General features: G+C 36.1%; 1 protein-coding gene across 7 annotated transcripts in view; it reads left to right on the top strand.

Moving 5' to 3' along the window:
- LOC146460233 (cation-dependent mannose-6-phosphate receptor-like) overlaps nucleotides 1-15,417 on the top strand; it is a 42,281-nt gene extending 26,864 nt beyond the window's left edge. For 2 of the 7 annotated variants that reach the window (XM_085088234.1, XM_085088230.1), the window contains exons 2-7: nucleotides 4,724-4,820; nucleotides 6,338-6,462; nucleotides 8,028-8,121; nucleotides 10,111-10,193; nucleotides 11,953-12,082; nucleotides 12,843-15,417. In XM_085088234.1, the coding sequence (XP_084944360.1) occupies nucleotides 4,724-4,820; nucleotides 6,338-6,462; nucleotides 8,028-8,121; nucleotides 10,111-10,193; nucleotides 11,953-12,082; nucleotides 12,843-12,932 (619 nt within the window). In that variant the 3' untranslated portion in view covers nucleotides 12,933-15,417. Of the gene's footprint in view, nucleotides 1-4,723; nucleotides 4,821-6,337; nucleotides 6,463-8,024; nucleotides 8,122-10,110; nucleotides 10,194-11,952; nucleotides 12,083-12,842 lie in introns of all 7 variants that reach the window. The other 5 variants (XM_085088237.1, XM_085088231.1, XM_085088235.1 and 2 more) reach the window with 5 other exon arrangements.
- The last annotated feature ends 689 nt before the right edge of the window (nucleotides 15,418-16,106 follow it).

Raw genomic sequence — 16,106 nt, forward strand, 5'->3', positions numbered from 1 at the left:
TGGTTTATATTGCCAATTACTTCAGGGCTGTAATTTGAAATGTAGTGTTCACTTGTTCGCTGTTTTGCAGTAATCTTGGGACAGCCTGCACGTGCAAATTAATAGGCCTTATCACAGTCTTCGACGCCATTTTGACAAGTAGGCAAACAGGCTTGCAATAACAGTGTTTGCATGGAAATCCGATGTCAAATAATTTTCATAAAATATCGCTTCTGAGAAATTCATGAATTGGAAACTTTTGGCACTAGGAAAAGAATTTTAGGAAAAAAATTACAGGGATGTAGCTGAGCCAGAAAGCGTCCAGTTGTGTTTTAAACTTTCCATACATTTATTTGTATTTTTTCCCACTAACTATCTTTAGTAGCAGTCCACGGCTTGTTCGCTATAGAGACAAATGTATGGAAAGTTCAAAACACAACTGGACGCTTTCTGGCACAGCTACATCCCTCCAATTTTTTTCTTAAAAATTATCCTTTTCCTTGTATCAAAAGTTTCCAATTCATGAATTTTTCAGAAGCGATGTTTTATGAAAATTATTTGACATCAGATTTCCATACAAACACTGTTATTTCAAGCCTGTTTGCCTACTCGTCAAAATGGCGTCGAAAACCATGATAAGGCCTATTACTAAAACTCACATCATCAGTGCTCGCGCGAGCTTAAAACCCTAAAAAGACACCTTAAATGGCAACTGCAATGAATAAGTTAAGTATCGTGGTATTATTAGTGTAAATATTGTTCTCAAAAAAACTTTTTCGGTAATAGTTTTATAGAACAAAACATTGCTGTTTGTCTCCTCCAAAGATCGGCGAGGTTATAACATCCAAGTAGTTCACATCAAACTTTTAGCAAACAAGTACTTGCTCCAAAGTTCACGCATGCCGAAGTAATAATCTTGACTAATTCCTATTCTAAGATGTACTTATTGTCCATGCAAATATAAACTTCATCTGGATTTCCTAAAAAACTAGTACAGAGGTTTCCAATAATTTGCTCAAATAAGGGCTTAGTTTTGACAAAAAATTACTATCTAGACAACGTTTCACATAGTGGTAAAACCCACAAATTTGCAAAAGGCAAACAATCTGCCTCTGTAACCTCTACATTTTTTGCAATTTAAAATAGATTTTTCTGGCGAGGTAAATTGACTATCCACTATGAAGATTTCAGAAGATTTCACTGAAGGAAACTGAAAAAAATTAAAATCAAAGCTTAAAACACAGTAACGAATGCCTGTGTTTGAGTCATTTTAACTCAAAATTCAAAGACTTGATTTTACTAACAAGAGTTCAAGAACACAGTTTTGTTCTTGATTGTTACATTTTGGTTGATTTCAGTGTATTGGTAGAAAGATAACAAGAAAACTGACTGCTTTAGATGTGTAACATAGCACACACCATATTATCACTGATAACCTATAGAGCCACCTTAATCCTTTAAGGTGGCTTACTACAGTTTTCTGGGGTGAACGAAGGCCTTGAATCAAACTTGAGAAAAATGCCAACAGGAGGTTTCTTGGAGATTTTTTTTATACTATTACAATAAATGCAATAGAGATTTTGCCTTATTTGAAAATTCCTAAAAAAATTCCTTACAGATTTTCTTAAAAAATGTCCATATGTCCCATTTAGTGTTTTCTGTCAGCAGGTCAAATTGGAACGTAGGTTGTACATGTATGCATAAAAGTTTAACGGGAAAATTTCCGTGAGCTGCGTGGCACTTGTACTTATAAAAAGAGAAAGGTAAAATATAGTTCTCGAAGACGAGTGTTCAGTGCCAATATGTACATGTATGCAGGCTAGGTTTGGAGAAATTAAGGGAGAAAAAAATAGTTGTTGTGAACTCCAATGAGAAAACCATTGCACATTCTTGTATCAGGGAAAACCCGGCTTCCAAAAAGCAATTTGCGCACTCCAACTGGTGAATGCATGCTGCCTTCATGTTCAGGCATTTGGCACAAAATCACAACTCTGCAGAGGCTTCAAGGCTGTTAAGGACCAGCAATCATAAAAAGTGCATATTTTTTTCAATTTTCAAGCCCAAGCACAATCTACCTCCTTTAAGCACACTTTTGGAACCTACCCAGAATACGGGGAAATTTTTTCCAATGGCCACCATTTTGTTTTTGTGCTCACATGCTTGCAGGATTTCCTCAGCTGGCTTGCGTGACTTTGCATATGTGTGATGCTTTTGTCTTGGGGAGCATGCATTTTCAGCTTGCATTGTACAAAAGTAGATAGTAAGCCACCTTAACCCTTTAAGCCCAAATAGTGTGAATCATGCAATTTAGAATTAACATCTAGAGAGATAGAAAGAGGTATTGTGAAGTAATTTTTCTTGTGTGTGGAAACACTGCAGTGCACTGACAGTCCCAAATTGCTGACCTAATCCAAATTAAAAGCTTTTCAAGAACCCCCCTCCTGTACCCACACACAGTGTTACATATATTTCTATAGAGACCCAAGTAAGGACAATGTATCTCCCCTCCCCCACCCCCCTCTGCCTTCCTTCCTTCCTTCCTTCCTTCCTTCCTTCCTGATGCTTTTCATCAGGGAATGGTCGAAGAAACCAAACGCGATTTAAGGACGGTGCAGGAGTACTAATTTACAGAAGTATTTTTGCAGGGTTTATGACTATTTAGGAAATACAAATCTTAGCAAGGGCTACTGGAATCCAAAAAGAAAATTAGGGATAACCATGCATTTTTCAGATATACTGGATAGCTTTCTCCCAGACAGTTCTAGCCTGTGTGTCGCGGGCATGAAAATTATATATAGAGCACAAAAAAAAAGCGTGGAGCGCAAGGGAAGGAGACATCCTCATGTGTGTCTCTCTCGCACGCGTGGCTCACACGCCCTATATTTTTCATACGCCTGCTATCCTGACTAACAGATTTCTATTTGGAGTGGACTACTTAACAAATCGACGGCAGTTTTCTATGGTCTATACTCTTATAGACCATAAAATGACGTCAAAAAATGTTCAAAACTCAAGTGGAACCACGAGCCGCAGGCGAGTGGTTTCACTGCCAAGTTTTGGACATTTTATGGCGTCATTTTATGGTCTATAAGAGTATACACCATAGAAAACTGCCGTCGATTTGTTTTTTACAATAACATGGAAAAGTACGAGCAGAATTGGCAATTTTTTTCGTTGAGAAAGCGCGCGCGTTACATCTGACGTCATTTTTATTGTCTGTACTCTTATAGACAATAGCTACGAGCCAATCAGCGCGCGGGAATTTGGACAGTTATTGTAAAATAACTTTTGCATGCATGCAAAAATTCAAGATAGATCACTGCACAAAATTCCGAGATAAAACAAATGTTTCCTGCAGCCTTTACTTCCGGTAAGCATGATTTTACGCTGCATTTCCACTCCTCTCCCCAGTTGTTCAAAGGGCAGATAACTTTATCCAGTGGATAAGTCACTACCCAGCGGTGAAAATGTATACCAAACAACTGATCTTCTAGCAAGTTTTCTACACAATCCCATACTTAAATTAGACATATGCTTCCACTCTGTATACAAATTATAGGGCTATGGGGAAATTCTTGCACGCATTTATTTGCCGCATAGCAGCCTATCCAGTGGATAAAATTATCTGCTCTTTGAACAACTGGGGCCTGGTGTTGTGCCCCCATAAATTTGATAGACATTTTGATTCATTTAGCTGACATGTTACTGTCTTTCATTGCATGTTCTGTGTGATTACCCTTCAGAGATTTTATGCTTTTTTGAGTTTGCAAGTTGCATTCTATTCGTAGATAAGAATTTTAGTTTGTAAAGGAACTACGGTGCTCCATCATTTGGGGAGCGGAAACAAATGATTGGTGTTATCAACAAAGTTGCTTTTAAGGATTATTTGACCAAGGCGGTTAAGAGATTCTTTTCATAGTCAAGTTTGATCTATACACACAATTGCAAAAACATTGACACCTAAAAAGCATAAACCGTGAACGATGAGACCCAATGGCTTTATGGGTGATAAGTGTAGTAAATTTATTTGTATAATATTCTATTCTCGTACAACGGTTGATAACCAAAATTAGTTGCACGTTGTGAATGATGGAAACTGTCCAAGCTTTCCTTAAAAAAAAGTGTCAAGTTGGCCAACAAGGGCAGGGTTCGTATGGGTCATGGAAAACCTGGAAAGTCATGGAATTTTAGAATTTCACTTTCCAGGCCTGGAAAGTCATGGAATTTAGGTGTGGGTCATGGAAAGTCATGGAAAATGATGTTTATTACAAAGTATAAAATAAATTGGGTTTTTTTTGTGAAGAAAATAGTAAAAACACACCCTAAATGAAAGATGATTTCCAATGAAATGGTCAAATTTAGGTCATGGAAAACTTGGAGAAGTCATGGAAAAGGTCATGAAAAGTCATGGAATTTCAAAAGCTCAAAAGAGTACGAACCCTGAAGGGCCAATTTTTAAACACTACCCACAAATCCATTGGGTCTCATCATTCATGGTTTATGTTTTTTTGGTGTCAATGTTTTTGCAATAATTTTTGAGTGTTTGTAAACAAACTTTGTATATTTTTGCCCTTATTTACAGGCATTACTTTATATAGTAGCGTGAGCAACCAAACCCATATTTATATTATTTACAGTCATTTTATACACATTGTGTGCCAAAAGTGCTGTTACTTATAATTATTAATACAAAACCCTTTAATCACCAAAAACAAAATAACAATTTTTTAAATTTAATTTTCAGATTTACTGATATACCTGGAGCGGCCGGGTCAGGGCGAACATTTGACTGGAATCCTTGTACACCATTTGATACTCCTACTGGATGTAGTGATACTTTGGTGGGTGTACTAAATACTTAAAAAGGATTGATTGAATAGTTAAAACGGCCCTTCTACATGGTTCAAGGTACCTGTGACATAAAAAATACATGAATGCATAATATTACTCAAAGACAGACATTTTTCAATGTTGTAGTGTATTTAACCGGAAGTCAATTATTTCCCCGTTTATTGTCATGTGACTCACTAAATATTATGGTATGTGAGAAGATCATATAGCATGTGGTCAAGATGTTGAGAATCCATTAAACATGTTTTTGAGTTGTAATCGGACTTCTTCTAGTCTTTGAGACGTATCCACCACAAATGTGTATTGGGCTTTGATTTAATTTTTTTTTTCCTGTATTCTGAACTTTTTTATTAAGAAGCATTTATTAGTAAAACCATCATGCTAATTATAAGAGAATTGTGATGTTACTACTAACAATAAATATTAAAATAATTTAAAATGATTACAATTATTGGGTTCATCTATGGGGATGGGCCTTACAATCTCTTATAAATAAGTTAAAGATGCAATTTACATGTTTAATTCCAAAAACTACTAATAACCAGTAGTTTTTAGAATTAAACAATGTAAAGTTATTTTGTATATGCTCACTTTATGTCCTTAAATGATTGACAGAGTTCTTACAAAGGCAGCTTAGCAGCTTAGCCCCCCTCCCTCCCTCCCCGAGTCTGTTCATTCCACTTCACTCTCAAACATAAATCATCACTAACTATAGCAAGTTGCAATAAAGTAACATCTAACAATAATTATTCCATGAGCGTGCATTGAATGGGAGATGATAAATAGCCAACTATAATACCATCTCATATACAACAATTGCAAGTGGAACAACAATTGTTCCACTTGTGATTGTTTCTCCATTGATTTAATAAAACAATTATTGTGTTATTAAATCAATCAAGAAATATTCTAGATCTTTACTGATTTCGCTTTCCAAGGACAACCAGAAGACAATTTAATGGTCGCCATTTCTCAGGCATGGTATTAAATGGCTCATATACCATGACTGTTAAGCCAATCAAATCCCTGGAATTGCATTATACAATGATCCAGCTTATTAATTTCAGCCAGCAATTCACACCAGAGATTGCTGTTAGATTTGGGCGGTTTCAACTGGTCATGTTCCAGAAAGCTATTTAGTTTTCAAACTTCCAATTACAAATAATTTTTCTCTACAGGAGTAGCAGAACATCATTTATCTAAAATGGACTTATCTTCAAGTTCCTGTCTATTGATGCAAATTTTGGTTTGTCAGTTGTTAAAGGGTTTTGACTTATATGTAAATGACTGTTTGGCCTAGTTAAAATGGAAATTGCTCCAGATAATAAGACCTGTTTTTGGCCAAATTTGACAAAAGAGACTGTGTAAATAATCTGTCTAAATAATAAGTCTGTGCCCAATTAGGGCTTATCTGGAGTCACTCACGTTAGCCTTACGCAGAACCCTTCAGTTGAAAGTTATGACTAGTTAACAGTAAGAGACAGTCTTTTCAATATATCTTGTTCAGGTTTGTCAAGTGATAAACCCAGATAAAAATGCTGGAACTAAAGACACCACATTTTCTGTGAACAGTGAAGGAAATATTGTTATTGCATATGGTGGCTTTGAGGATAAAGATGACCATGTTACCAGGTACTGTAAAGTAATGATTTAATTGCAGCATATTAAGCTATATTTACTTCACAAAATAAATATACTGTAACCCTCCTGACTCTCGCACTATCAAATAGCGTGTGACCCAAACCTGTTATCACGCCAAACCAGTAAGGCATCTGGCATATATTTAGATGGAAGGATGGAAGGATAAAAAAAGCAAAGGTTGTTAATATAATAAAAAGTGGACATAAAAAAAATTAAAAACAAATAATTATGTACAATTATTTACATGTATGCTAAAAAAAGCGTACGTGCAAATATGTACAAAATTGTTATTTCTATGTTGCACATAGTTGTGGCAGAGACAGCATTGAATTTTATCTTTAAAATAATCTTCTGTTCTGGTTCAGTTCATGTTAATTAATTGTAACTGGATTTATTATATGGCTGGCTCTGTGAGCGGGCAAGATGAGTCAAATCCTGCGCTGTGATTGGCTACCCGAGCGGGCAAGATGGAGCTCTCTTGCCCACTCGGGATTACCCGTTGCCCGTCCGCTTGGCATCGAAAGTTTAATCCCAACAACAATGCGATCTTTTCTTCGATTTTCTCGTTGTTTTGGGGGAAAACGCTCACTAAAAAAAGGAAAGGAAAGAGAATGGAATCGTCCTGGTGTAGTGAAAATTTTGTTTCAGCCACAATGAATGTGAGTTGAATCAGTGAGTTGCTCTGCGTGTAGTAATTTTAGATAGAATTGATTTTGTAAAACTTATTGTCTCAAGCCGAGTGCCAAATTGATAAGTTCTCTAGGGTTGAAATGACTGTATTTAAATCATAGCGTGGTGGAAGTTGCGTTAAGTGTTTAGAGCAGTTCAGAAAAGTATTTTTTTCAAGGTTCGCCGAAGAAGCTCACGTTTTTAATTTAGCCACGTCTTGCTTGTTGTAAACAACAAAATCTTGTCAAATTTTCGCCCAGTTTTCTGATTCACCCTTTTTTTTTTTTGTTTTCGGCTTATGTTTGCATATAACCTCAAAATCTATTGTTTCATTCAAGAATTAATGATTGGAAGCCGAAAACTGTGTAAAAATCCTGAAAATGTTTATTATTTACGCCACCGCGCGATCGGCTGAAAATGGCGAGTTTTCCGGATTCTATTCAAATCTTCCCGCTCTTGCGAAAATCTAAATTTTTTTGTTCTCAATAATTGTATACTCCCTTTAAGCCATTATAAAGTTAGAGCCCTAAGATAATTTAGGATTCCTTGTTTTCCACGATTACATGCTAATCCAAAAATGCACTGAAAATAAATCTTGCACCGGCTATGAAGAATTTCTTTCCGAGTAGAGCAGTTTCATGTCCTGTTTTGTTTTGTTGTTGTAGTTTTAACTTAAAGGTAAAGCAACTTGAAGGTAAAGCCATATAATAAATCCTTTATTGACCAAGCGTGAGGTCAAGATGGCTGGATATTGGCCTCGTTCTTTTTTTTTGCGTTTTTATGGAAAATAAAAACGCAAAAAAAGGAACTTGGCCAATATCCAGCCATCTTGACCTCACGCTTGGTCAATAACGCATATATACATAATTTGTTCATGCACTCAGGAGGTCAGAAATAACTTTGAAGTGTGACCCTTCTAAGCCAGGCAATGGAACCATACCAGGGTTTAAAGAAACAAAATCTACGGGAAGTTCATTATATGTAAGTATTTAATATGTATATATGATCAGCTCCAAATCTCTCCTAATGATTACCTTATTATAAGAAAATTAACAATGCACTTTAATATTAATGCGATTTTACAAAATATGCGTTAATTTAATGTATCTTAATAAATGTTGATGTAAATTTAATGCAGGCTATTTTACAACATTGTTATTTTAAAGCACCTTTATTTCATTACAAAACCTTATTAGTTCATGACTCCTCTATTGGCTCTTCAGAGTCACTATCTGACAGGACGTCTTCGTTTAAAATCAAGTTCAAAGTGTCTTTTGATTGATCTTGATACTCCTCTGTCTTCCCGAGAGGATAGCTCACTTCTTCGGTTTCCTCTTTAAAATTTCAAATGCCAGTTCGTCCTCCCAATGTATGGTTACTTCTACTGGTATTTCTAAGCCGCCTTGAACCAGTGGAGACCGTTTGTATTTTATAGATTTCACCTGCCCCATTATGTTAGCTCGTCTCTTCAATGAAAACCAGACATATCGGCTCAGTTCTATGGGAATATGCCCAACAGTGGCGGGAAATAACATTCCTGGCAGAATTGTTTTTCCAACAACTGCAAACCGGTCGTGTTGGTTATCTTTTTCTTTCGTAAACGTGATTTCTTGCTTCATGAAAGGCCTCCAGGTTGAACAATACACATGGTAACCTCTTAAACCTGTGACGAATTTTAAAGTAGAAGATTCGTACGCCATAAATTACTGTGAATTGTAAAGTGCGAGTTTGCAGAATTATAAAAATCACAGTAAATAAGGCAAGATGCTTATCGAAAAATTCCATTAATTTAATGCGTGTAAACCTAACTTTTGAAAAATTCGCGTTAATTTAGTGTAATGTAAATTTTCTTCGCGCTGTCAACGTGCATCGTTAATTTCCTATAATAAAGTAATATCAATGTTTATTTAACTCCTGAGGTCATGAGAATTGGGTTATGATCACCCAAGGTGAATTTTCTTGATATCTAATAACTTCTCCCAGGAGTTTTATGAGAAGATATGGGAACAAGATAGGAGAATTTGTTTTTTGATATTAAGGGTTAAAAGGTTATAAGACAGAGAGCCATGATCTACTGTGATTAGCAAATCAGTCAGTGGGAACAAGTCAAAAAGATGCCACCAAAATTTTTGCATATATTTTGTTGTTGTTTTCTTTTTTTTTTTTTCTTTTGTTGTTGTTGTTGGAAAAAGAAGCATAAATTAACTAGAAAGAAATATAGGGCAATTAATGCTTTTCTTTGAAATTAAAGTCCACCTACAAATTTTAGTTTTTTTTAATAAAAAATACTATACACCCAGTTACTTTGAACAGTTTTTCAGTCCACTTTTTAGTTATTACTGTTATTTCATGCACACTTACTGTAGCTTTTGCGAGTTTTCAGGTGCTCCGCAAAAGTGACTGCATTTTTGGATGTGGCTTCCAATGTTTTTGTGCCAAAGCATCAGTTGTTTTCCTCTCTTTTCTTTGCTTTTCTTTCACTAGTTTGAGCTATATTTTGGCCTTGTTTTTCTCTAACCTTATTAAGTGTCAACCAGCAAAAAGGAAAATGGCAAAAACAGAGCCATGTTCTCTGACTAAATTAATAGCCACACAAAATTTCATTGAAACAACAAAAAGTGATCAAAAAAGCACTATAGGTCGGTTATTCCCCCAGACCTTCATTTATTTTAACTTAGTATGCATTTTTTTAAATGCATAACTTTCCGATGTCACTGTCTGGTTTTAGTATACTGTCACTGCCATTTTAGTGGTGCAATTAAGTCACTTGCCATAAAATACTGCACTTCCAGTTTATGGGCCATGTAATTTTTTGCTCCACTGTCATTTGGAATTCACGAAGAAATCTGTGTGTAATGGAAATTTGCCATTATTTGGTGTAATGCAAGTTTACAATAATAATTACATTAACTTTGAAACACAAATATGTGCTGATGTACCCCTTAAACTCTAGGTGCATTTTCATTTCAGAGTGCGACGTTTACGTCAAAGTTTGCCTGTCCAAAAGGAGGATCAAGTGGTGGCCTTAGTGTTGGCAGTATTCTACTTATCATGTAAATAACATTTCACAAAATAATTAATAATTGGAGAGTTGTGAGCATATTCACTGTCTAATGTCAAATTTTAAGTCAATTTTCCATTTTGCTCAAAATGCCTGAATGTTGGCCTTCAAATATTTAATCTAAGAACATTGCTCTCTTTTTTCTTTCCAAAGCATTGTTTTTCTTTGTTTTTCTTTCACTGACTTGATATTTTTTAAAGTTGAGGCAGAGACTCCTATTTCCCGCACTCAGCTTGATATTTCCTTTAATAACAACGGCTCTCACTCCAAGCACTTGTTTACAAAGTCGCAAACACAGCCATAAACAGTCTTCTGTACATGGCAACAACAGACAAACGGGATAACGACGGAATACTAAGGAAACTAGTGTAGTGATTTACAGGCAGCAAGAGTTCTGTGGCACAGTTTAATGCTGCAAGTCCCAACGGTGACCAGCATCTAATGTGCAGTTCCTGAAAAAATCCATACCCACCCAATGGAAGGTCATTAGAAATCCTAGGGGGAGGGGGGTCTTAAAAGTCAAAGTTTTAGAAGCAAAGTATGAAGCTAAACTGGAATTTCTTGGGGGGACAGAGGGTGCAAAACAAAAAACCTTCTGTGGGGGGAGTATGGATGTTTTTTGGAACTCATGCAAAGCTTACCATTTTGTCGTAAAGGTGATAAGAATAAGTGAAATGACCACGAAAGGTTAACTGTATTGATGGTGAAACAATTTCTCACAAACTGTACCATAAGAAATACATCGAGCAGTGAAGAGAATACACATGTTGCTTTGGTACTGGGGCTCAAAGGGTTAATATTGCAGGAATGTTTATGGTCATTCTCAGTTGTATGCATAAGCTGTGAGAGCAGACACACCTACACCAGCTTGTTCCACCCACCAAGAAATTAAATGGGGTCCTATTCTAGGGATATAGAATGGTAAATCAGAGACTTTGCGAGACTGCGAAGCCCTATGTTTTAAAATCCGAGACCAAGACTTATTGTTTCCATAATTTTCAAGCCCAAGACTTAACTCCCCAAAAAATGGGAGCCTGAGACCCTGAGGGCTTCTTAGTGCTGGACACTTTTCACATCGATTAAGTACCAAAACAAAGGTTGCCAGTCTTTATGGATTTGTTCATTGCTTGTCGCTGCTCACAGAAATAGACTAAAACCTTTTTTTTTTCTGGCACCCCAATTTGCAGGACTTTGAGATACAAAATGTGAGACTTTGAGATAGTCCAAATTAGTGCGAGCACAAAATTTTGTGACGCTAACTTTAAGCCTATATGCAGCTGCCCCTCCCCTCAGCAAAAATTGGGAGAGGGGGTGGCTGTACACAGGCTACTAACTTTTAATTGCAAGAATTTGAGACTCGCTTAATATTTTTTTGAGACAGACCATTCTTGACACCCCTCCAACATGGATGAATGAGGGTGGGAAAAGACATCTGATTTTACAATTGTACATAAATAAAACTAATTTTTGTGCTCAGATGCAGTGTTAATCTGCATTGTTTGCCAAAAACTAACAACTTTACAGCAATATTTGTGAATAGTATTTATATTGTAAGTAAATATTCAGCCGAAAAGTCACTGAGATTTGTTTGCAATGCATTCACTCATTTGAATGTCTTTTTTTATTAAATGTTGAGGCTATACATAGGTCTTAATCCACAAATGTTAGTCTCAAGATTCTGTTAGGTTTAATTTCTATGAGAACAAAACCTGAAGAAGCTGAGACTTGACACAGATTTATTTATTTTTCAGATTTTTTCCTCTAGTTCTCATGTATGTTGTTATTGGAATACTAGTAAATCGTTACGGAAGAGGGATAGAGAGCATGCCTGAACTGTTTCCTAATCATTCTTTCTGGGCAGACTTTCCATTTCTTGTTAAGGTATGTGGGTCATCATCTATATTAGCTACAGCTGTAGCCTGCTTTAGCAGGAGCATGTAAGCTATGGGGCATGCTAGCCACTTGCGCAGGAGAGAGACACACAAGGCTACTTTCACCCACGCATGTCTCCCTTCCTCGCGCTCCATGCTTTTTTTTCGCACACTATATATTTTTCACGAGCCTGCCACGCAGGCTACATATTGGTACACATTAATTAAAGGGATTCCTGTGAAAGGGGCATATATCGCTTTTTTGGTGAAATTTTATTTGCAGGATCTTGCTAATTCTTTACATACAGACTTGTTTTGACATGAAGAATGTTGTTCTGTGATTTTATTTTTGAGAAAAACTGGGTCAAAAAATCGAGTCAGCGCAAAGAAACGACATTCTTCATCATTGTCAAAACAAGTCCGTATGTAAGTCTCCCTAGTAGTTGGGATTTTCAGGAGGTTTTGTTTCTTTTTGTTTAAAATATTTGTTTGATTACATGGCCCCACAAGCTTCTAACTTAAAATAAAACCATGTATAAATAAATTTGCTTTACTTAACTTTACTTTATTAATGGGAGACATCCCTAATTCTTGACTTTTGTACTATTACCATGCAACACATAAAAATAACTCCACAATATTGGATTAATGAGAATGCAAACAAGATGATTAACACATTTTGTACTGGTAATTAACATTGTCTATTTCTGTGGAAAATTTCCAAGTTCACTTTGTTTTTTCATCTTTTTCCTATTTTTTTACTTCTTCAGGATGGAGTAGTGTTTACATTTGGTTGTATTAAGTCTGCATGCTCCTCCCTCTCTCAGAAGTGTGGCAAAGATGGCTATGCAAAAATATGAACCAGTGATCACATCACCATGAATAGCACAAAGCAGCAAGATAATGGCATCAGTTGGTTTGGTTGTTTCAGATTGTGGGGTTGATTTCAGGAAATATTGTGCATGACAAGCAATGCAACACAGGGCATGTGACCTCTATAAAATGTCCGATCACTGGCAGGAAATTACACATCCTAGTCGTGTAGTGACGGCAAAGAAATGTACCAAAAAGTGTAATGCCCCTGCAGAGTTGTTGTTTTGGATATCAAGTCTATTGCTTTTTTTACATTGTCATTGCCGTCAATGACGCTGTTGCTAAGGCTCCCTAATGACAGCCCTGACAAGAGAAAGCACAAACACTCACGATGTCCTCTTTCCAGTCCTCTTTCCATATTTTTCCCTTTTATAGTTTTGTACTTTTTTCTCACATGCCATCTTTCTGTTAATGTTTCCCCACACTCTGAAAGCCTGACAGCAGGCTAGTTTGACCATCTCAGCTCTAAGAGTGATCGCTATCTAATTTCTCCCTAATGCTATCAATTCAAGTTCTGTATTTACAGTCAAATTCAGCATTCACAGTCAATCCCCACATCAGGAGACACCTTTCAGGGCACAGGCAATCTGATATCCTTGATAGAGAGAGCCTGTGATAGACTCGGTGTCCAAAGCATATACAAATCATCCAGTTGTCAGATTTCACTTGTAATTTTACAGTATGGGTGTGAACTTTTAATTGTTCCTGATCATCACTTGCTACTCTGGGAAAAAAATTGGCACTTTTACTATCCTCGTTAATACTGAACTGAATCAACAATTCATCTGATTCAAGTGTGCAAGTAAACAAAAAGTGGTCACACTTTGGTGTACTCTGCTGTAACTTACTTGACCTTACTCAGTACAAAGTGCACTTTCCTCTACTAGAAGACTAAATCAGCCAGTAGTTTTTCTTATTCTTTCCCATTCAAATTATCTGGTCCATTTAATTTTTTAAGCAGTATTTCCATAAAAATCATAAATTGTGTCTTAGGAATCTAATTTAGAATCACCACATAAGGAATAATTTTTTGAAAAATATATAAAATTTATGCAGCATTTTGTGACAATTGCAAGCTACAGCCTTGAACAGGATGAAAAAAGAAATTAAACCCCCTCCCCCAATAAATCATCAATGCTGAATTCACACACACAGCAAACGCATCATTTTGCCATCATTGAAATTGGGGGGGGGGGGGGGGGTTACCAGCGGGGAGGTGGTTTGCAAGCAAAGCAAAATAGTGTTTGAGATTTTTAACAATTTATGCAAATTCTTACAAATGTTGTGCCAATTAACATAATTTATTACATGCATTTTCATCGGCTGTTTGCCAGCAATTTGTTAGTACAATTTGTTACAACTTCTATACATGTACCAATGAATTGAATGTGAAAATAACAATGGAAGGGTAATCAGTACATCTGCACAAAATTGTCTTTGCTGGTGACCCGGAGGTGTTGTGTGACACAAAAAATTTAGTTTTGATTTAAGGCTGTAAAGTAAACTACCAAATGAACTTTTCTGACAAGAACACTTATTGAAATCAGAGTTCTTAATTTACGTGATAGCACCGTTCAATTTAATGTTAAAGCAATTTAAATTTGTGACGTGCCAGTCATTGATTGGAAAATCTTAGTGATGCAATAACAATGTTATGTATAATTGACACTCATTAAGAAATCAAAACGTTAAATTGTCATGTTGGCATCCTGGCAATTAAAGCAAGGGCAAAAGAATAGGGATGTATTGATCTTATCAAGCTGCTTTGACTCAGTAGACTTCTTTGCATGTGAAAACTGAATTTTCCCATCACTGCTTTAAACACACCAAAAGTAATCGGGGATTAAAGAGACGTGTTTTTCTTCACGAAAACGAGGCCACAGCGACGTAAAAGTTTCCAACAGAACCATGCCCCCTGAATTTCCAGCAGAAGTGAGCCCCTGAAAAAACAGCTCTGAAGGCAGCTAAACGGCAGTCCCGACACCAAAAAGTTTCATGCATGAAAAACAGGGCAACCAACACGAAATTAGGATTGCGTTCTTCAAACACGACTACAATGTTTAGCTTGAAACAAAAAGACTATTAACCCTCACCATGTTGTTGTCTAAGGTAGCCTATATACAGAACAAAATAATCCCCTTTAAAGGGGAAGTATCACGCAAATTTGCTGTCATTTCAAAACCCCAAAATGTTTGTCTGTCAGAAGAAACAAATAATTGTCAAGTTTATTATAAATTATCACCCCAGTGCAATAAAACTGTCGATTAGTGCCTCTAGCCAGAGACAGAGTAGGCCGGTACGGATTGAAACTTGAAAAATGTTAGGCTAATGTTTTTCAAGTTCTCGCATTTTTGTTTCCAAAATGGCTAGAACAGATGACTAGTTGTTCCTTTCAAGAATTGAGTTGATTTCTTTCCTCTCATCATTCTAGAATTATTTGGCACCTGACTAAAGGTCTTATTTCATCATTTTTAACGAAAGATACCAAACACGCCATGATACTTCCCCTTTAAGATCCAGTATCAAAACGCATATTCTCCTTAACACCCTTCATATGTTTCTTATGGCACTAGTTGGGAGAATCTGTTTGGATGTCAATGCAAGACATTTCATCTTTGGTGATCATTTCTCGTAACCTGTTTGTTTGATCAAGAGATAATCTTGTAAGGAGACATTAGATGCTGATCACTATTGGAGCAGAAAGGGTTTAATATAATGTCTATGGGTTGTTTGGTTTCCTTACTTTTGTTACTTAGTTATGAAAAGATTTTTATAACAAAAGTAAATTTATAGTTAAAAGAATTTTTTATAAATTATTGCAAATAATGTGTCTGCTAAAAACATTTTTTATTCATTTGTAAGCTAAGATCCTTTGAAATAAAACTTTCTTAGTTAAAATAGTTCCCAAATTTTACAACATTGCTTGTTATTTGTAAGTCTGTCACGGTTGTAAAATTGCACATTTTGAAATGCGTTAAGAAAAATCACAATTTGCCTACAAATTTCAAAATTTCTTAATTGTGGAAATGGGAATTTTACAAATCTTAATGTCCCACAAGTTTGTTGCAAGGCAGTTTGAAGGAAACATTGTCCAGTGTTAAATTAAACCACCTTATCCAAGAGAGCCTGGTGCCAGCTTCATTAAGCTCTTATGGACGGTT

Source organism: Pavona decussata, unplaced genomic scaffold (assembly GCF_977016875.1).
Source record: "Pavona decussata unplaced genomic scaffold, jaPavDecu1.1 SCAFFOLD_214, whole genome shotgun sequence".
Lineage (NCBI taxonomy): Eukaryota > Metazoa > Cnidaria > Anthozoa > Scleractinia > Agariciidae > Pavona > Pavona decussata.